At 38.9% G+C, this 22,000-nt stretch overlaps 2 protein-coding genes across 6 annotated transcripts in view; one reads left to right on the forward strand and one right to left on the reverse strand.

The window, feature by feature from the left end:
* Positions 1–22,000, forward strand: part of IQGAP2 (IQ motif containing GTPase activating protein 2) — a 116,638-nt gene that overhangs the window by 77,514 nt on the left and 17,124 nt on the right. For all 5 annotated transcript variants that reach the window (XM_083465160.1, XM_083465159.1, XM_083465163.1 and 2 more), the window contains 13 exons: positions 731–894; positions 1,271–1,431; positions 1,952–2,076; positions 2,903–3,066; positions 9,283–9,373; positions 12,805–12,966; positions 15,448–15,590; positions 17,239–17,409; positions 18,111–18,194; positions 19,500–19,571; positions 19,831–19,900; positions 20,042–20,250; positions 21,005–21,154. In XM_083465160.1, coding sequence (XP_083321286.1) covers positions 731–894; positions 1,271–1,431; positions 1,952–2,076; positions 2,903–3,066; positions 9,283–9,373; positions 12,805–12,966; positions 15,448–15,590; positions 17,239–17,409; positions 18,111–18,194; positions 19,500–19,571; positions 19,831–19,900; positions 20,042–20,250; positions 21,005–21,154 — 1,766 coding nt within the window. The remainder of the gene's footprint in view (positions 1–730; positions 895–1,270; positions 1,432–1,951; positions 2,077–2,902; positions 3,067–9,282; positions 9,374–12,804; positions 12,967–15,447; positions 15,591–17,238; positions 17,410–18,110; positions 18,195–19,499; positions 19,572–19,830; positions 19,901–20,041; positions 20,251–21,004; positions 21,155–22,000) is intronic.
* Positions 4,186–9,285, reverse strand: F2RL2 (coagulation factor II thrombin receptor like 2). The gene is made up of 2 exons (XM_083465490.1): positions 7,794–9,285; positions 4,186–5,994 (listed from the first exon to the last, which is right to left on the reverse strand). The coding sequence occupies exons 1-2, from the start codon at positions 7,855–7,857 to the stop codon at positions 4,892–4,894; spliced, it is 1,167 nt and encodes a 388-aa protein (XP_083321616.1). The 5' UTR covers positions 7,858–9,285; the 3' UTR covers positions 4,186–4,891.

The raw sequence follows: 22,000 nt of genomic DNA on the forward strand, positions 1-22,000 counted from the left end.
CTTGGGAAAATATTGAAGAGTTGGGAACGCACCACTGAAAAGGCCCTGAAAAGTTATGCATATGTCATGTACTTCATTGCAGTATTAGACTTACTGCTGTCCATTAGACTTAAGGGCAGGAGCCCTGTTCCAGCCTATCCTTGTGCGCATGGGAAAGCCTGTACACAGGTAGAACCTCAGCCTCTAAATTGCTTTCCATTTTCTTTCAACAACAGGCATGTGTACATAGGTGCATCTGAACAGTTTTGTAGTATCAGGGATTTCTAGTCTGGCCTTAATACCTGGCAAAATCATAATAAGATTTTCTTTTCTTTCATTTGAAAGAAAGGTGGAAAGAAATATGTCTCGGTTCAGTGTGGGCATTTCTCCCCTTGCTTTGTAATCATATCTACCCATTCACTCAAAGTGCTGTGCTTTTACCAGTCACTGTAATCTTTTTTAAATTAAAAGCCCCCCCCCCAAAAAAAGTAATTCAAACAAGGCATGTAAATTAAATATCAAGCATAAATTAAACATTTGCACTATTCTGAGCACACTTTCTTTGCAGGTTTTTTCTCCTCAGTAACTTGACATTTCTACTCGTGGTCTGGAGTGAAGTTCTCCTTGAGTTGCAAAACTGGTCTGAGCAGGGTTTCTTGGGCAGTGGTATCACTAGGAATATAAGGTACACAGTATTAAACAAAGCAGATGTGTGGGGACTTCTGATGTCGTTTTTTCCTCTTGCCCCTAGAACTTATAGCAGTTGACAGTATCAACGCTGCAATTCGTAACTGTGACCCCAGTAAGACAATTGCTGCTCTAATGAAACCCGAGGCTCAGTTGTGCGATGTTTACCCATCTGCTGCTAATGTCTATCAGACTGAACTCTTCAATCTTCAGCAACAGAATGCTGCGGTAAGACGGAATCAGTTGACTGCGTACTTTAATATCTTAATAGGAAAAGGGAAGTAGAAGAGGGGGAAGAACTGAAGGAGAAAATGACAAAAGCAAAGAAGAAAAAGAAAGCAGTAGTGCGTGGAATATGGCTGGCAAAGCATTGGTTTTCCTTAGTGTCTTATTGATGTAGATCAATAAAATTCTCCCATGACTTAATGTGACTGAGTTGCAATGAGGTCATGTGCTAGTTAATAATCCTTCCTTCAACAGTTACTTAAGAGTAGACTTTTCTAACATTTTGAAAATCTTAAAAAACTGAATTTAAGCTATAGGTCCTTTTAAACTTGTTGCTAGCTGCTTTATTTCTTTGCTGATCAGAATATATTCTTTTCAGAAATACTTGGCTCATGATGAACTATCTATTGCTGTTGAAATGCTATCAGCGGTGGTGCTGCTAAACCAGGCTTTGGAAAGCAAGGACGTAGTGGCAGCAAAGACTCATCTCAGCAACCCATGTGTTGGCTTTAATAACCTGGAAGAAGAGAACTTGCAGCGGTAAAAGCTTCCATTCTAGATAGGACTGCTTTCATATTACTGAATGCTTACTGGGTAGGAAATTACAAGAATGCTAGCTGATTGCAAACTGCTGCATGTATGTGTGAGGAGAGGTGCATGTTCTGTGTGCTTCCACCTGTTGATAGGTATGTAAAACTATGTAGTCAGCTAGAGTAGTCTTTTAACTATAGTAAAGTATATACAGTGGTACCTCGGGTTACATACGCTTCAGGTTACATACGCTTCAGGTTACAGACTCCGCTAACCCAGAAATAGTGCTTCAGGTTAAGAACTTTTCTTCAGGATGAGAACAGAAATTGTGCTCCGGCGGCGCGGCAGCAGCAGGAGGCCCCATTAGCTAAAGTGGTGCCTTCAGGTTTCCGGTTTCAGGTTAAGTACGGACCTCCGGAACGAATTAAGTACTTAACCCGAGGTACCACTGTATATAGCATTAGGCCCAGAACAACTCTTACAATGCATAAGATTTTAATTGCATAAGATTCTAATTTTCTTCCTACAGTTATGCTGATACCTTGATGTCTATTAAAGTAGAAGCGTCATCTCAAGGACAAGAATATTTAAGCTGGAATGATATTCAGAATGCTATTGATATGGTTAATTCACAAATTCAAGAAGAAAATGACAGTAAGTGTTTTGTTCCCTCTAGGTTTGGCCTACAAATTTAATCCAGTGCAGTTTAGTACTAGTTATCTATAAATAATCTTTCTTGAATGGCATTCATTCATTCATTCCACCATTTCAAAACAATTCTGGGTTGCTGAGAGATGCCTAACTTTCAGCACGGTTGATCAACAAAGAGTTGCCCATTAGAGATTTTTCAGTTTAAGGCTTTTGGAGTAAGCCACATTAACCACTGAAATCAGAAACATCCATCTTCATCCCTCCTCCCAAGCCTCTTTGGATAACTGCATTCTGAAAGGAACAGACAGATTGCATGAGATTAGAGAGCAAGCATGACTTCCATATACCCAAAAAGAAATTGTACCAGACTAGGAGCACTTCCAGTGGGATATAATAGGTCTCTTTCTCTTAATCAACAACAGCCTATACTAAGCCTTTACAAAGGCCTTGAACATCTATGCTGACCAGTGGCTATATGAACTACAGTAGTATCCAACGCCTCTGTGCAGCCTCAGTGTGCCTTGTCTGTTACCAAGGCCATTACCAAGTTGCAGAAGTCAGACAGTTAATAGAATGCTCTGTGAACATATGGAGAAGCAGGGGGCTCTAACTGGCCTTCCTCAATGTAGGCTACCTACCTCTACTCCTATATTACTGCTCAGTAGCATAGGAAAAGCTGCTTCAGCATGCTCAGCTAGTTGCCAGTTGCTTTTTTCAATAGGTTGTTCTGAAACATAAGGGTTTTCAGAAAATCATGTTAAAAGCCAAATCCTTTTGTATGATCTTAGTTGTTGCACATTCTGTACACTTTTCATTTGTTCTTGTGTAGGGATTGTAGCAATTGGACACATTAATGAAGCCATTGATCAGGGAGATCCTACAAAAACAGTAGAAGCACTGCTACTCCCTACAGCAAAACTTCATGGTGTGAAAGAAGCAAATGCACAGCATTACCAGGATGTTCTGAAGGATGCAAAAACCCTCAAATGCCAGGTAGTTTTTACTCCAAAGTCTTTCATATTTTGCAAATGTCAAAGCTTCCTGTAATTCCTGGCAGAGAGAGCTCAAGGAGTACCCAAACTGTCAATGTGTTCATTCAGAGGGTGTGGAACCCTGTTCAGAATAAGGCACCAACTAATGACACCTCCATTTTGGATTGAGCCTCAGTTTGTTGGTCTTCATCCACTTATTTTGCATTACCTGAATAAGCTGAAAAGAGAAATTAAGTTTTGGGCCTCAGTAACTGAAACTCATCCATCAATGCTGAATCAGTTGGGTCTGTGGGCCACCTTCATAAACTGCCATCCAATTGTTGCAACCATAACAGTGAATTTTAGACGCTTTTGTGTGCCTTCAGATCTCCCTTCACATCCCCAGGCGGGCTAGCTTGTGACAGGCAGGCTCTAAACAACTTGCCAGGCACTACTGCGAGATGCAATGAAGGTGGAAAATAGTTCATTCTTCATGATCTTCACTTGCAGAGATTAGGTTTAATAACATGCTCTTATTCATGTTCTGTCTGGCTGACAGTGAGTTTCCTGCTACTTGCATACTGGCCACCGCCCTTCTTGCTTCATTGTCCATAGCTCACCAGTCAGTCATAGGGAGAGGGCCTTTGGAAGTGATTGTGTCACAAGCACAAGTCATCTCCATATTTCACAGCAAACTAGACTAATCTAACACTATTCACCCTTCATTGTAAGACTGAAGTACAGGATAACTGTGTATAGTTTTTTCAGAATTGTATAACACTCTCTTACACACACACACACACAAAATGTCTTTTGTAGCCATGTAGCAGAATACCTAGAATGATATTAAGTATGTGTAGACTTAATATAAACATAGTTTTGTTCTGTGTACGAAGGTTATTATTTAGCCAGAAGATGAATTTCCTGAAGAAACTGTCTCTGCAGTGTTGAGCAAGAAACAGTGTTGCTAGTTGCATAATGTTCTGAAGCCACTTTCCAATGTAGGAAAAAGAGGGCAGCTCTGTTATCTGTTGTCATGTTTACAAGCTTTTTAAAGTTGCTTTAAAAATAATAATATCGGTATTACAAAAAAAAGATGCATTTGTGAGTTGTAAGCCTTAAAAAACTAACGGAACCAATATCAAATGCCAATGAATAAAAACTAAACATTTATTCAAAATTTAAGTTGTACCGAGTACAGTGGGACTTGCTTTATATAAACATAGTATTCTAGGCAATAAATTTAATGTTCAGGTTTAGCAATGCAGTGCAGGAAATGACCACAGGGGAGTAGCAACGACACAACTAAAATGTAGCATGTAAATTAAGGCATATTTTGAGATTAAGGAAAAGTAATGTGTTTGTGTTCCATTGCTAGCCTTTTCAGTTTTAGAAAGAGAAACATTGGGATGATCAACAAGTTGGATAATTTTGTTTGATTAATCTGTGCACCAGCAGATTAATGTTTAATTAGCTAAATTGGAATAAGATGACATAATACCAGAACCTCCATATAGGTGTCTCTTTGAGATGGTGAATGAACTATAAAGTAATCTACATTTAAATTAGTGCTCATTGCTAGAGGAAAAGCCCATAGATATCTTTTTCATTCCCAATTATGTTAATGTAATAAAACCAAAATAGGTTTAAAAAGTAAACAGATGTGTGACTTTAATGTATATCCCCAACAGTTAAATTTTGTCCTCAGCAATATCAGTTAAACCTTGCAACCCTAAAATAGTTTGAATTTATTCAGTTTTGCCATTATAAAAATAGATATCTTAAATAGTAAATTTATGAACAAATGATGTATATACAACTTCATCAAGTATCACAGCAGAAGTGTGTCACGTCTTTTCATCCCGGGGTATTTTAACCATGGTGAGAGAAACGCTGGTGTTATCTTTGGTTTTGGACATCATGAAGTAAAGGAACGGATCGAGGCAACTGTTCAGGCTGCTTAGACATAGAGCAATAAGGTAAAAGAAATACAAATTGTCTGTAGAATTGCGATGGTAATTCACATGATGAACGATCAGTATGACATTGCTGGGTGTGTAGCAGACAGCGAAAATGCTGAGGATGAGAAGACTGATTTTGATGTACCACAGCCACTTCTGATCATAAGATTTGAGTGTTCGGATAATTGAAACATAACAAAAAATAACAATACAGAACGGAATCACAAATCCAAATACTGCCAGCGAGATGAAGTAATAGTATTGGAAGGATGATGGAGTTTCGCAGGTATTGCTGACATCATGGCAGGTAAAGATATTCAGTTGATCCAGATTATAGCTTTGCTTCGCTATGATCAGAGGCAGCATGTATAAGAAAACAACTGTCCATACTGCTCCACATGCCACTGTTGCTAAGGGCTGCTTGGGCAGACTCCTGTAAGTAAATGGATAAACAATGGCCACATAACGGCTGATACTGATGCAGGTGAGGAGGAGTGTGGAACAATACATATTGCCATAGAAGATGGCAGTCATGATTCGACACATTGGTTCTCCAAATATCCAGTTGTTGCCTCTGAGGTGATAGGAAATTTTGAACGGCAGCATGATACAGAAGAGAAAATCCGAAATGGCTAAGTTAGTGTAGAATATAGCAATCCGGGCCGACCTGATTCTGAAAAACAGTGTCCATAGTACAAAGGCATTTGCGGGCACTCCTATTAAAACAACAGCTATGTATAGTGCTGGAATCAGCTTTACACTCAGAGGGCTGGTAAGGTACTCCAACGTGGTGTTGCGTACTTTCAGTACTGAAACGTGGGACCTCTTCACAGAACAGTTGTTTTCTTTGTTGTGATTGGTCCTTGTTGCGCCTTCCATGGCAGAATGAGGTATCTTTTCATAAGCACCTTGTGGAGCCCCATGGAAAGTCCTGATGGGGAATGTCATGTTACCTTGACATTCCAGGCTGCTGTTGTTACATTCTCTGTCTAAAAGTTAAAAAGAAAAATGGGTAGTTGCAGTAATTTATACTCAAATTGTGTGTGTGTGTGGAATGAACAATGTTTCCCTGAATATGATATACTGTATTTTTCGCTCTATAAGACGCACCAGACCACAAGACACACCTAGTTTTTGGAGGAGGAAAACAAGAGAAAAAAATATTCCGAATCTCAGAAGCCAGAAGAGCAAGAGGGATCACTGCGCAGTGAAAGCAGCAATCCCTCTTGCTGTTCTGGCTTCTGGGATAGCTGTGCAGCCTGCATTCGCTCCATAAGACGCACACACATTTCCCCTTACTTTTTAGGAGGGAAAAAGTGAGTCTTGTAGAGCAAAAAATACGGTATACAATGGGTGTCAGACTAGGACCTGGGAGTCCAGGGCTCAAATTGCCAGTTAGCCAACAAGTATGTCCTTGGGTCAGTCATTGCCTCTCAGCCCTAACCTACCTCACAGGGTTGTTGTGGGGATTAAATGAAGGGGGGAACCATTTGCATCATCTTAAGCTCCCTGGAGAAAAAGGTGGTATATAAATGCAATACATGATACAAATATGTTGCTGATTTTTTGGGGGGGGGGGAAGGGCTCTCAGAAATCAGCTAGGGAAGCAAAAAACTTTTTCTTTGCCATCTAAGGATTGGTATCTCACACACACACACACACACACACACACACACACACACACAAACTTCACCTGCAAAATTAACTTTCATAGTCTGCTTCTTACTTTAACTTCTGTGCTTGGGGGTGAGCTTTGTATCCCACAGTTAAATTACTATCCCAGAGGTAAGTTATTCCCCCCTGGTAAATAAAATTTGGGATTGCAACCTTAAACTGCCTGAGTGCCAATTAATGTGAGGCCGGCAAGTTTCACTATCTTTCCTGCAGTAACTTTGAAACCACGTCACATCTTTCTTTGTATTAGGTGAGTAGGAACCTTTGTGTTAGGTGAGAAGAACTTTGCCTGTCAAGGCTGGAAAAGCCCAACACTGCAGTGTATGTTTAAAGTTGGGGAAATTACAATAAAGCAGGTCTTTAAAGACTTAGACAACACAGGAAATACTGCAGGGCTGTTTTCTGGATTCTCATAACTGAGTAAACAAATGATTCTAGTTCCCAATAAAACATTTACTGTGCAGGCAGCCTTCATTTATCATCCTATCAATAGAGAAATTATTCAGATATGAAGACAGGACTACGAAGAGACTTGAAACAGACAAAATAAAGTAGTAATCAAGTATTTTGTTTGTTCTTAATCCCCGTTATGTTATGCTAAACTTGTTTTCCACTGTATATATATAGAACTTCATTGTTTATAGAAGTTATGTTAATACTCAGACAACTTTGGGATGATGTTATTTTTATTAGCAATGTGTTTTAGGAATGCTATTAGATTTAGTATTTTGTAAAGTCCTCAAAAGGGGTATTTGTTTGTGTATTTGAAAATGCATTAATATATTTTCAAATAACCAAAGAACATATAATGAAAAGTTAAGTTTCCACAATGGATTGCCATTGCCTATGTATAATAGGGAATATTACCAAAGGCAGTGACACATTACAACCAAGTACTACTAATGAAAATTAAGCATTAAATATGTTGTTTTCTCCCATCAAGATACTTGAGCATTAAATACTTCTTTTTACCCATGAAGATACCATCACTGAAATAGAAATCTGCCTCATTTGAGATTGTAATACTCCATTAAAAGATAGATACAGATATGGCTTTGACTTGGTCAATTTCTGTCAAAAGAACTAAGACACAACACAAATGTGAACTTCTTACCTTTCTGGGATAAGCAGGAGGATATGAAGAGCAGTCCACTTATTAATAAGAGTATAGATGTCATTGTAGCAGTAATCAAAACTCAGTTTTTAAAAATATGCATTTTAGCTTCTCCGTTGTTGCTTAATCCTCCTTATAGGGAAAGAAATGCTTAGAGTGTCAGATCTGTGAACTGAACTCATCCTGTATGTACTAGCAATTTTGAGGAAACGCTGTTTCGTTCTTTGGAGAAGGGTGTGACACACCAGAATGTGGAAACAGGCGAAGCTGCTTAAGCTTTGAGCTGACACAGAGATTAGCTTCATTTAACAAGAGTGAAGTTAACTCTTGAACTACCATAAGTAGAGAGAAGAATGGGGTGTTCAGTCTCTAGGACTTCCAAAACAATGATTTAAGAGGAGGAAAACTTGGTGTTAACTTGCTAGCCTAATCTGGGCTTGAATTTGCATTTTAGCAACCCAGTAGGCCTGGGAATAAAGCATAACCAGTGATAAAAGACCACAGAATCAAGACTTTAGCTGAAACAAATAATTTGGTTTATTGATAAACTATGGCCTGGTTTACATTTCAGATTAAGCCATCATAATAATAATTAAAATCACCATGAGTACTACCAGTTCAGTTGTGCATAAGCCTCTGAAGACCCAACTAGACTTGATGGTGACAGACCTGTATATCAGTTGTTTTTACCAAATTCCTGAAGCCGAATTTTGGTGAAATGAACTTTGTTTTATGTAAATGCAAAAAGTTATCTAGTTTTAAAAAATGTGTTAACCTCATTTTCCAAATGCAATAGGAATCTAATTGTATTTTAAACCCTAAGCTGAAATTTTGTGTGTGGTGTGTGTGTGTGTTAAAGTTCATAGTGGTATAGTTGGATGATGTGGCTTTTTACTTGTTTGCACGCACACATCCTTCATATTGCAAAGATCTTGAGATTGCAACCCAGCTTTCTTTCATGGGCAATGAGTCATCTTCCTGTGCAAGTCTAATACATTCAATGTTTTTCTCTGGGAATAAACTTTAAACCCACATCTCTGTTAATGAACATTATTAACATACCAAACAACCCAGAGTTTGTGAAGTTTCCAGTCTAGCAATAGAATTAGAAAATGTGAAGCTGTTTCCCAGTTTCAAGAACCAAGTATTTAACACTGCAAACTCCCCTATACCACCTGATATTATCCTGACTACAATGCATCACAAGCAAAGAGCACACATACTGTGCTGCTGTCTCTGCAGAGTAAATGGGATAATGATGTTCAAAATAAGATATATTAAGTGTGTGTACACCCAGGAAAACAAAACAAAACATTTCATTTTTCATGGCATTTCATCCCATCTGGCATCATAGCTTTCAGAACTCGCAAACTCATACCTTGTCGCAATATTTCAGAAAGGATGAGTAAACATGGTTTTTCATTGGACAAATTACCGGTAAGATCCAAGAAACTGTATTAATTTTAGTGCCCTTTTCTCCCTTCTCCAGGAATCTCATGATGATTCTTCAGTCCTTTGGTTGGATGAGATACAGAAAGGAATTGATGATGCCAACACGAACATAGAAGATGCATCAAAATGTAAGTACCCACCTGAATCCATTCTATGAACTGTTAATCGTTATTTTGCAATAGCAGTAAAAGGCTCACTCTCTATTTCAACAAGGCCATTTAAATTCCATTTCACACGACCAATTTACCTTGGGAATTCATACTTGCATGATTGTGTGCAATGGCTTTCAAGGATAGAACTTCGTTAGTATAGAGATGCAACTGATAGCGGGAGATGTAAGCTTACCAAAAAAAATCACAACTTCCCTTGAATAATCTTGTGAATTTCAACTAAGTGACCAAGATATTGACTCATTTCCTACCTTGGTGATATAGCATTATAAATCTCACTATCTCATCTATGGATAGGCCTTTGTTCAGTGGTAGAGTATCTGCTTTGCATGTAGAAGTTCCCAGGTTCAAACCTTGGCATTGCCAAGTAGTCTAGTAGAGACTCCTGTCTGAAATCCTAAAGAGCTGCTGTCAGTCATTGTAAACAACAATGGGACAGATGGACCAATGGTCTGACTCATTATAAGGCAATTTCCTATTTTTTCTACCTCTGTCATAACTTTACTCCTAGACCCTCAATTTCCCATCCATTAAATCACATATGATTGTTGTGAAGGTGAATGCAGTAAACCTTATAAAGTACTTGACAAGTTAAAAGAGCCAAGCTGCTGTTGGTATGGAATAACCAACTAGAATAAAGCCATGTTGACTTGTGGATGGTAGAGGTTGTTAAAGCTTAGTACTTCAGTATGTTGAACGCTACTTTTGTTGTCAAAAGTACTTGCTGTTCCCTTCCTGAAAAGGTAGACATGAACTTTGAAACCAAGTATTGACACCTGTTTACCTGGAACTTTGTCCCCCTCCACAAGTCAAATATACACCTAGCAAGTCACAGTCTGAAATATACAATCTATATGGACCCAAGTCTGTTTACTTTGACTGTCAACTATTTTATGTAAAGAAAATGACATCATTTAACTTAAGTTTGCTTTTGCTTGAATTGTTTGCTGATTGTCCAAGGATGAAACTCCCCCTCCCTCAAAAAAGACCAAAGATTTAGTAAACACTAAAAATGACAAGCTGTTGAATTTTGGATATTGTTGCTGATTTACTAGATTCATTGGTTTGCCTTCTCTGCTTTGTAGTGTGTGATATAATCCTTCTAGCGACTGTACCATTTCAGCCTGAAAGTGGGTATTATATGTTTGCTACCCAAATTAGGAATAAACCTGCATTCCTTTGCTTAGAAAACCAGCAAATATCGGAGAAAGTTGGCCTAAAGTAGAACCCTCCTCCCTGGCTAGCTAGACTTACATATTAGAACCCTCCCCCCATTTTAATGCCAGAGGAGAAAGAGTAATTATGCCATTTTCCACCTGAGTGATAAAGTTATTTGTAAAGCAGACAAGTATTGGAGAGAAGATGTGACCCAAAATGAGCTGCAAACTTGTTTGGGTTTTTCTTCATTTTAAACATCGGTACATCACTTCATCCCACACTCAAGGTGGCTAATACAATCTAAAACCCACATAAAATTCATTAAAAACTACTCCTTATTTGCTTGTTTACAATATGAATGAATCCCTGTGATGGGGTGAGCTCCCGTTGCTCAGTCCCTACTCCTGCCAACCAAGCAGTTCGAAAGCACACAGTGCAAGTAGATAAATAGGTACCGCTCCGGCGGGAAGGTAAACGGTGTTTCTGTGCACTGCTCTGGTTTGCCAGAAGCGGCTTAGTCATGCTGGCCACATGACCCAGAAGTTGTATGCCGGCTCCCTCGGCCAGTAAAGCGAGATGAACACCGCAACCACAGAGTCATCCGCAACTGGACCTAACAGTCAGGGGTCCCTTTACTTTTTACATCGCTTCCTCCCATACTCAAGGCGGCTAATACAATCTAAAACCCACATAAAATTCATTAAAAACTACTCCTTATTTCCTTGTTTACAATATGAATGTTTTCATGCCGTTTATGTGCTCTGAACCTCATAAGCAAGTTTTATAGGGTTAATATCTTTACTAAAATTTGCTAAACCTATTTGACCAGAGGGGAAGAATGTAACAAAAAAAAAGTGAGAGCATTGTGGGAAGCAGTGTTCAATTCTTTCTTTCTTTCTTTCTTTCTTTCTTTCTTTCTTTCTTTCTGTTGTTGTTTTATTTTAAAATTTATATCCCACCCTTCCTCCCAACTAAACCCAGGGCAGCAAATGCACAAAAAATAAAACACTTAAAACATCTGAAAATAATACCAATGCAGATGCAGACTTGGAAAGATCACTACTTAAAAGGGCTTTCCTTCTCTGAGCTCAAGATGGCATATGTGGGTCTTTATTTCTCCAGCTGAGTGAGGATTTGTTCCCATGTCTTCCCAGTCCTAGTCTGGAACTCTAGCTGCTATGCCACTTTTGCTTAAAACTTGCCGTGCCCAGTCTTGAGCAGTTCTGCATCTGCACTGGAACGAAGTTCTTCTGTGAATTAAGAGACTCTGAAGTTCAAGCTTAACTGTTAAAGGCAGTATGGAAGAGGAGGGGCAGTTGGGGGGGATTAAAAGAATAGAAAGCATACATATGATACATATGATATGATTCAGAAGTGTTATTCATTTATAAGAACATTAAATATATATCTTAAGGCTTGTGTGATGTTGTGTCCCTGCTCTGATGACATTCAAAGGCTGGTTATGGGAAAAAGCACTCTGGATGTTTTCAGATACTTAGTTATTTGTAACATATTCCGAAGCTTAGACCTGACACCAAGCACAGCTTCTGGGGGATAAGTCTCCAAACTCAGTGAAGCCTCTGAACCCAAAGCAAGTTTACCACTGATATCTATATCTGTTTCTATATCTATACGCTGATGGAGTTCAAATAAGCCACTTCTCGGAACATGGTAGCTTAACTCTGCTTAGTTTCTTGAAGGCTTTCCTCCCCCGGTGGCAGTGTAACACACAAGCCCATCTCCCACTTAACAAAAAAATCATTCCTAATTACTCTCTCAAAAATTAAGCAATACATGACTAGCATAACCAATTGCATTCTTTGGATTACCCAGCCACTCTGAAATATGTCAAAATCAGATCTCTTTTAAGGACATTTCATTGTAGCACACAACTTCCTCTCTCAGCATTCGTATTGCATTAAATTTCAGCAATGTTTAATTAACTCTTGAATGGCTGTGCAAATGTTTAATAAAGCCAGAGTCATCAATATCTCCCACATTCAGATTATTGTTGGATTGTTCAGATTATTTTCCCCACGATAATCTGATGTAAAGCATATGTCCTGTGCATGAGATGAATCCCCAATCCATGAGTTCCCTTTGTCAGTTACCATGAACTGGACTAGAAAACGGTGGTTTCACCCTGTGCCACAAACCTGCTTAAGGGCCCATAATGTATGGATTGCTGGAAATGCATAATTGATAACCTTTCACTTTATTCTGTCCTTTAGTGGCCATTGGGACAACAATGATAAACCAGTGTTTAGAAAATGGTGATTCTGCACAGATAGTCACCATCCTGCAGCCTCCTAACTTCAATTTAAGAGCTGTCCCAGAGTGTGCAGAAACATACTACAACAGTCTGTTGGAAGCCAAGAATCTAAAAACCAAAGGTAATACCCTAACCCGTCACATCCAGCACAACAAATTGGACCTAGTTAAATACGAAGTTTTTATAAATGTTTTGCATGTTTCACAAGCTGTTTGTCTACTCCTATTGTTAAAAGCATTGCTATTCTTAACATATGCCAGTTAAGAACCATTTTAGATGTGTCTTGTTCTTGCTTGCCCTTGAAAGAAATGTTTTGATTAGCAATACTTGAAATACTCTGACAAAGGTCTTCTTAGATGTTTTAGTTAGGGGAATGTCAATTGCTAATTAAACACAGAAGGAGCTGAGCTTGAAGCAGTTGTGCTTTCACAATTCTGATCTCTGTTGCAAACGAGAGCAGTCCTCCACAGAACTTCCTGCTGCCTCAGAAGTTGCTGCTGAGTTTCTTCTGACAAGCTGCCTCTGGAGAAGGCTTGGCATTCCAGAATTCCTGCATTTTGTAGTTCTATAACTGTGTGTTCCTGCCCAGATTCAACCGTATAGCATTGCTTATGACTGTGGCTTTGTGCATGTGCACCATATGAAGACTATAAAAACATGATGACCCTCCACAGCAGAGGCATAGATCTGATTGTTTAAAAGCATAGGAACTATATTATTGGATCAAACCAATGACTCACTCACTGCAGCATCCTGTTTCTCTCAATGACTAGCTAGTTTGCTTCCTGTGACAAACATCTGGTACAAGGCTCCTGCCACTAATTAACTTCTGTTTTCTACCAGCCTTTACTTCCAATCTGTTTCTCTCAAAGTGTGCATGAGGTGTGACATCCAATAAAGATGTAAGCAGCAGCCGTGAGACAAAAGTTTCATTTTGTTTTGCACCAGGGTAGAGAGACCTGCCTCTTCTTTCCTCATTATTCAAATCACATAGTGTTGGCTACTTCATGCCTATTCCCTTCTGGTACTGAATGATTAAAGCTTATTAAAAAAAAGAATCCTGCATATTGCAGTGTTATTATCCCTCTCCCCACCCCCAACCACAAAGAAAATGTTTTGTGGGCCTCTGATGGTACTATGGGTAAATATGGTTCTGCTAGCTACCTCTTCTAATGATGCACCTCACAAGATTCTGGACAGTTCTCTGTTTAAAGCAGACTTAGGAGGTTGTGAATCAAAGCTTCAGAACTCTTGGAGTGGCTCTGTTGCCTCTGTTAAGTCTACTACTTCCCTAGTGAATGTATAGTCTCAAACATTTGTCGCTGCAGCATTGCTGAAGCTGAGCTGGTATGGGTCTGTTCAGTAATCCGGGTGGGAAGCTACTGAGAGTCCTCAACATGATATATTGTTGTTTGTTGTAGTAGTAGTAGTAGTAGTAGTAGTAGTAGTAGTAGTAGTAGTAGAAACCTTAATTTGTCACCTGCCTTTCACCCTAAAGTCCCAGGGCAGGTTCAACACTTTAAAATACAGTTTAAAACAGTTCAAAAACTTAAAATTTAAAAAATGTAATAACAAAAAGTAGGGTTGGTCCTGAAGAAATACATCTCCATTATCAAAGGCCAGGCTAAAGAGGTGAATCTTTGGCATTCACAGAAAATACTGTATACAGTAATGAAGTTGCCAGATGTATCTCTGCGTAGAGGGAGTTGCTGCCATAAAGAATGACCTCTCCTAGGCCACCCGCACCCAGGCCGGATCTTAGCACCTGAGAGGGTCTGTAGTGAAGGAGGTGGTCTTTCAGGTATTTGGGGCATGAGTCGTTTTGGGTTCAATGCCCTAAGTGGCTTTGGAGCCTTTGTGAATGCAATGTAGATTTATGGTAGCTGCAGAGGCAGAAGTCTCTTCTACTTGGCCGATCAATGTAGTTGCAGAGCTTGCATTGTGGAGGCTGCAGTAGCGATGGTTTTAAGCAGCCTTCAAATTGTGTTTGTTCATGTGCAATTTAACCCTAAACTGTTGTAGAGTAAGCTGACCTAATTAAGGTCTAGGGAGGAGGTGCCAGGGAAGGAACTAGTCATCAAGTTGAACCCCCTGCAATGCAGCAATCTCAACTAAGGCATCCATGACAGATGACCATCCAAACTCTGCTTAAAAACCTCAAATGAAAGAGAGTCCACCACCTTCTGAGGATGTCAGTTTCCCTAGACCAGTGATTCCCAATTAGCTAAGTACTGCAGGCCCCCTGTTTTTCAAAAGCAAAACCATGGACCCCCCCCCCCACTTTTGAAAATTTTGGTATCTCTGTGGTAGTTTTTGTTATGTGAATGGTCCAGTGGACCCCCTGGGGTGTGGAGACTAGGAAGCACTGCTCTAGATCATGCAAATATTTATAACTGAAGTGAAGTTGTGGTGTTCTAAAACCCCCGGAGTAGAGTGAAGGTTACATGAAGGTTGAATCCTTGTCTCAGCACCATGTCCTTTTTCTCCTTGCAACCACAAGTCTGTATTGGCGCTGAAGGATTAGAAATGGGAGGGTGGAAGCACATTTATGTTATTTTGGCAATGTCTAAACAATAAAATTATTGCCTTTAAATTCTTTCAGATCCTGATGAAGGCCCATGGATCAAATTCTTAATGCAAGGCATCTATGATTATTACTATAATGTGGAAACTGGAAAGGGAACTTGTGTACCACCTGAAGGAATTATACCCAAAACATCTTGGCTGACTGGTGAAGAGATTCAGGTAGAACAAAATAATTGCTGTGATTCGTTTCTGTGTTAATTTTGGATTTTTTTGAGGAGAGTGTAAAATGAAGCTGCTTTGAGCATGGCTTTAACTATCAATAGGCAGCGTGCACATAAAATGATGATGAATGATGAGGAAGATGCTGCTGGGCATCAAGAATATAGTTAAGATGGCAATGGAGCAAGGCATGAAACTCAGTGGCAAAGAAGACAGCCTTTCATTTTAAATGGAAAGGTTGCAGTGCTATTTCTCAGACCTGAACCACTCTGGAATATCTGTTTCTTTATATTTAGCCTTAATTATGCATGTTAAGAGTTGCAAATATTTTTCAAGGTAGTAATGTCTTCTGCATATTTAGCATTCCACGTTTAATTTTCTTAAATATTTATTTTAAAACCTATTACAGATGGGGAGTTCAAAGATGCACTATAAATTCATTTTGTCGTGGTTCAGATCACAAAACCGATGCATCAGATATTTCCAAGGCTCATCGTTTAGGGCTTATCTCTTCTCCGCCTGCCCCCAACAGCCCAAATTTAGCAGGTGGGCAGAACCACCCACCTGTAAATTGCATGATGTCAGAATGATGTCAGGTGGTTGACACCTGTCAAAGTCATTTGAAAACAGCTGATTGGTTACAGAAAGCTTCTTTGAAGTCTCTACAGGGGGAAAGATTCATCTAAAAATGAAGCATTCTTTTTTCTGCAGAGGAAGCAGTTTATATTCTTAGTGCTTCCTCTGGTGCTTTGAATGAAAATTGCTTCCTTTTGAAAGAAAAGATATAAAAGACGCTGTGTTTGAAAATGAGCACTTTTCTCTTTCCTTAGAAAGCTGTTTGTTCTTAAAGTGCTCAGATATGAGCCACTTCTTGCAGCAGCCCATGGCAGCATTAGGAAGTTCCGGAAGCATAATTGATTTCAGTAGAATGCTGATGCCAGCGGATTGTCTGGGCTTCAGCTTTGCAAGACTCTCTTTCAGCACAAACAAACAAGCTGATCCTTGCTGCTTGCAGAAAATTCTGCACTGCACTTTAAAGCCCCAACAACCAGCTGTTGGACAGGGCTTCAAAGCACCTTGCAAAAGCTTTTTAAGGGGCCATCAATCAACTGACCCCCTTTTTGCCCTAGCTATGACTTTATCTACCACACACCTGATGTCACATATGGGCTTTTTTCTGCAAAATATATTATTATGGTATGTTTCATTATGCCCCGAAAGGATTACTATCTTCTGAACTAAGCAAAGATTGCCCTGAGAACCATAGACTCTGGTCTCAGCTAGGCATTTTTTTAAATGTTCTGAACTACAAAGAAGAAAATTATGAAAGAGACATTTTGCACACTGGAGATGCAGGGAGTTGCACAGTGAACTGCTAATCAATCTGGCAGCATTTTAAAGATAAGAACATCCTAGTATAATAACCCTTGTGGAATTCACTTGATGGATGCAGTTTTTATGAAGACCTTGTACCAGTTCACAGTGTAGCAACATGAATTATAGAACAAATATTAAAACTAAATGGGAGGAAAACAGTGTAAGGGGCTCAAATGGAAATTAGAATGCAGTTAGCTGCACAAACTTTTTGGCTTTTGCTTGGCTACTTAAGTTATGCCTGATATCCAGCATCATGTTTTTCTTTCCTTAGAATATTGTTGCCCAAATTACATCAGATTACAACAGAGAACAGCTGTGGTTTGCAAAGGAGGACTTGATCATTCAGCTACAAGCTAAAGCAAGGGGATTCCTTGTCAGGAAAAAATATAAAGAACGAAAAGCGTATCTCCAAAAGCAGGAGCCATCAGTGATAAAGTTACAGGTATGATCACCCAGTACAGCTCCATGGCTGCTTCTGGCTGTTAACTGAACAACCCAATAGTGAGATTAGACAAATGTTGCACTAGTATAGCCTAGGATGATAATATAGTTCTCTGTTTATGGCTGGCTAGCTGCTGGCTGTAGTGCCCCTATCTCAGTCAGCCTAACAGTCATCTGCCTGGACCCAGATAGACCTCTGTGTTCCAACGTGACATTTTTTATCCTGAGTCTTGTGCAACAGATTAATAATGGTTACAGATGATATATAGTGCTGTCTTTTGCAAACATTTTCAACAGACCACTTTCAAATGATGGGATTGAGAACCACAAGTAAAATTAGTTATGTCATAGCCGCAGTTTGCATAAACAGATCACTGTTTGTTGAAAAAGGCAATTTCCACTCATCTCTTCTATGTTTTCATTTCAAAACCTTGAAGTTACAGTAGAATAGTTTCTGTCTATTCTGAATTTGAGCATGAGCCACAGAATAGGAAGCCTTAAACGAGGGCTGAGATGTGTATTGAGAAGTTTGTTGACCAATCCAAGAGGAATGAGCTAAAGAAAATGGTGGTTTCTCTTTAAAAATGTCATCGTTCTTTTCTTCTAGAAAATGCTCCAAAGGGTAAGATAAAATAATATCTAGAATTGTTCTTAGTCCTAATAATCTGTTCCTTTGTTGTTGTTTTTAATCCGAATAAATAGGCATCCTGGAAAGGTTATAAGCAAAGGAAAACCTACTCTGAAAGACTTCAAATGTTGCAAAGAAATGTTACTTCTGTTATCAAGGTAAGTATTCCTATATTAATTGATATTGTTATAATTGGGTTGTTATTGCGTAAAATTGGAAAACTAATAAAAATTATTCCCCAAAAAATTGTATTCCTCTATTTGGAGACCACCAGTGCTAACTTCATATACTATGTGTCTTGATTGTTATTATCTTCCTGGTTTAGACACAATGATTCTTCTCTGAAAGGGGCTGCTATTGTGGACCAGTAGCTATTTTATGGTGTTTGGTCATTGACCTGATTCCCACATAAGGATAAGCTAAACCATGGCTTAGCATGAACAAATATATGTGTGGATTCCTAGAGCAAAAATTGAGCACTCCTTCCCCAGTCTTGTTACACAGCACAAAACTATAGTTAATACTTTACATTACATCCAGATCGAGGTTTGTGGTTTGTCCTGCTCCAGATAAACAATCAGGAGTTGTCAAGGTTTGTTCTTGATTGATCTGGGGGAGACAAACCACAAACCTGGGTTTTGACAGAAAGTCAAACCACATCTTAGCCCCAGGCAGAACCAGGGGAGCTGCATTATCAGTATAATGTTCGTACACATTTGCTCGTTCACACTAAGCCATAGTTTAGATTAGTGTTATATGCAAACTATGTCTGTTTCTGAAAGCTGGTGCTCAGCATGTGCACCTTAATCATGCACGTGAACCTTGAGTAGCTCGGTGAAATGGCAAAGGTTAGGTGTAACAGAAAAATCCATGATTTATGGTGTCTGCAGACCTAGTTCTTGAGAGCTAAGTAATAGCAGTTATCTGATTGCTTCTTGTTGTAGAGATATTTAGGAATGTGCATAATTGTATAGTCAAGAAGAACCCTGAAATTATCACTTGAAAGAAGCAGTGTCTGTCCATGTCACTCTGGGATTGTAGGCTGATGAACTGAAACAGAGGAATTTGCTCCATCTTAATATGGAGAACTTTCAGTGGATAAGTGTTATGTTTAGTTTTTTAACTTCAGGTGTGATATGTACTGTATGTGCTCCAATCTATATGCATTATACAAAAGACCAGAATGCCATCGTGTAGTTTGTGAATAAATTGTTTTTAAACATAGAAGTTTTCAAAAACAGAATTTTTAAAAAGTTGTTCATTGTTTTATTGCAGCTGCAATTGATTTAAAAAAAAAATGTTTTTAATGGTTACTGCTTTTTTAATGTTTTTCTTAAAATCAGTTTTATTATTGCTGTGTTTGCTGCCATGTGCTCCTTCAGGAGGAAGGGTGGAATATGAATTGAATAAATAAAAACTAAATAAATATTTTACCAATTGGTTCATTCTTCTTTGACTTTCAGATTCAATCGTGGGTCAAAATGTGGTTAGCAAGAAGAACATACAGGAAACGGATGCAATATTTCAAAGATCATGTAAGGTTCCCCACCTTCCCTCCTATTCTGTACTGGGTAGATCTTCTGGGTCCTGCTGCCTTCAATTTGACTGGACAAAAACAAATTTATAATAGATCAGACATTTGCCCCCTACCATGGGATGGCATGGCTTCGGTGCCAGAGGAAAAGAGATAAAAGGCATGCTTGAGTGTGCATTATATCCAGGTAGATAATTATTACAGCCTGACTGTTTCCTGTGTGATGATGTCCATAAATGCATAATCTGTGTCTCTTTCAGAATGAAGAAATTGTGAAAATCCAAGCCTTCCTTAAAGCAAATAAAGCTAGGGAAGACTACAGGACACTGAGTAAGTGCTGGATAATATTTTTTGGCCATAAATTAAGTGGGCAGATAAATGCCTAACAAACACCAGCACACATGTTGCAACTGGTTTGAGGAATTTTGATTAGAATGAGCTTAAATTATGATTTGTTTACTTAACTTGCAGCTGGTTCTGAAAATCCTCCTTTGAATGTCCTTCGCAAATTTGCTTATCTCATGGATCAGAGTGATTTAGACTTCCAAGAAGAACTAGAAGTAACAAGGTTAAGAGAGGAGGTGGTCACAAATATCCGATCTAGTCAACAGCTGGAGAAAGATCTGAACCTGATGGATATCAAGATAGGATTGCTGGTTAAAAACAGAATAACTCTGCAGGTTGGTTAAACGGGTGACAGTGGTTGTGAGATCCCAGCCAAGGGGTCTTTTGGAGAGTCCTATCCCATTTCCTTACTTTGGTAGCTCAGCTGCTTGATAACTGAAAGAGTACCAAAATAAATTTATCTAAGATCTTTGTGTTTTCTTAAATGAATAATTGCAGCTTTCCTATACACACACACACACACTTGTTGGGAGGCAATGTTCACACAACATTAGTCACAGTCCATATCTACCCTGTCATTTCTGATGAAATATTGCATTTCCCCTTGAACCAGCTTCAATCTGAACTGAGAAAAAGAATGACCCTAGATGCATTTTAAGCCAGTAAGGTTTACATGGCCTAAAGTTTTTATCTTCTAAATCAAGCCAAACTTTTTAATCTAGTTCCTTAAAGTACCTTCCATTACAATTACAATATCCTAAGGGATTATTGCCCCTAGTCAAGCAGTGTTGTCTCCTGCTACATGGAACTAATAAGTGGTTGAATCTGTTGACAACTGTCTAGCTGGGCTTCATCCATTGACCCTCTGCCTGTTGCTTAGATGTCATTTTTTGACATTCAGAAATATGGTATGCACCTTTTTTCTTGCTGACTTAATATTTAGCCTTCTTATATCTGTTTTATTTGGTTGTAACAGACTGCAGTTGCCCACGTTCTACTTCTAATGTTGGTATTCTTTCTAGGTTACTTACAGAACTGCAGCTTTACTTCGCCTTAACAATTGAGTTCTGCATTTGTTTGTTTTTCCAGGATGTTGTATCGCACAGCAAGAAGCTGAACAAAAAAAGCAAAAATCAGGCAGAAGAGATGGTGTCTGGAGATAAGCAGGGCATCAAAGGCTTGAGCAAAGAAAGGCGGAAAAAGCTGGAGGCCTATCAACACTTGTTTTACCTTCTACAGGTGAGCTGTGTGGTGGTTGAGGATTCATGTTAAGTAGTTTCATAATACATGTCTGCTTGAATAATTAATTCCCACTTTCATCATGGGGGGTGGGGAGAACCTTTGGTAAATATCACATTCTGACTTCAAGCATATACACATAGGTCCCACTATCTACCCACTCATTATGCAAAAATTAATTTATCCAAACCTTTCTATGCACACCACAGATTCTGATATCCATACATCCAGAGTTTGCCCACTTCTTTACTTTCTTGCTTGTTTGTGCTTTGATGGTCAGCAGCAGCCATTTTAGGGCAGAGACCATGGAGAGGATAAGGGAGGAGAGATCAGACAAATCAGAAAGCAGGAGAGATTGAACAAATTTCCTGCATTCCTGTTCACTTGCAACATATATTGTTGCAATGTAGATTATTTAGAAGCTGTTGGTTATTGCCTCTTCAATAAAAACACAAAAGTAGGGTGGCAAATAGGATTTCTAAATAAGTTTATCCATACAGTTATATTGCTTAGCTTTAATAAAGTGTTTCACTTTATACAGAGGCCTGCGTCAACAACCTTATCTCTTCCTTCCTGCTGTCCTGAAGGTTATTCACTCATTCACTTCGCAGCCATTGTTGAAACCGCAATGAGAAACTTTATTTATAGTCATGATATCTTTTAAAAAGGCTGTCAGATGGCTGGCCTGTGTAGATAACCAGAGGGATTGAGCTGTGCCATAGTTTTCAAGAGTAATAAACTTGATACTAGGAAGTGGTGTAGTACTTACCATTTTCTACCATGGTGCTTTCAGTCATTGGCAAGCTTGGATTAGTGTTGATACAAATGAAAGTGCACTGAGGACTC

This window comes from Podarcis liolepis (assembly GCF_965112155.1).
Source record: "Podarcis liolepis genome assembly, chromosome: 11".
Classification (NCBI taxonomy): Eukaryota; Metazoa; Chordata; class Lepidosauria; order Squamata; family Lacertidae; genus Podarcis; species Podarcis liolepis.

Bases quoted from the DNA above. Each gene is read 5' to 3' on its own strand.
- F2RL2 (XM_083465490.1), bottom strand. From the start codon at position 7,857: ATGACATCTATACTCTTATTAATAAGTGGACTGCTCTTCATATCCTCC. The intron at 5,995-7,793 runs GTAAGAAGTTCA...TTTAACTTTTAG, and splicing joins CTCCTGCTTATCCCAGAAAG to ACAGAGAATGTAACAACAGC.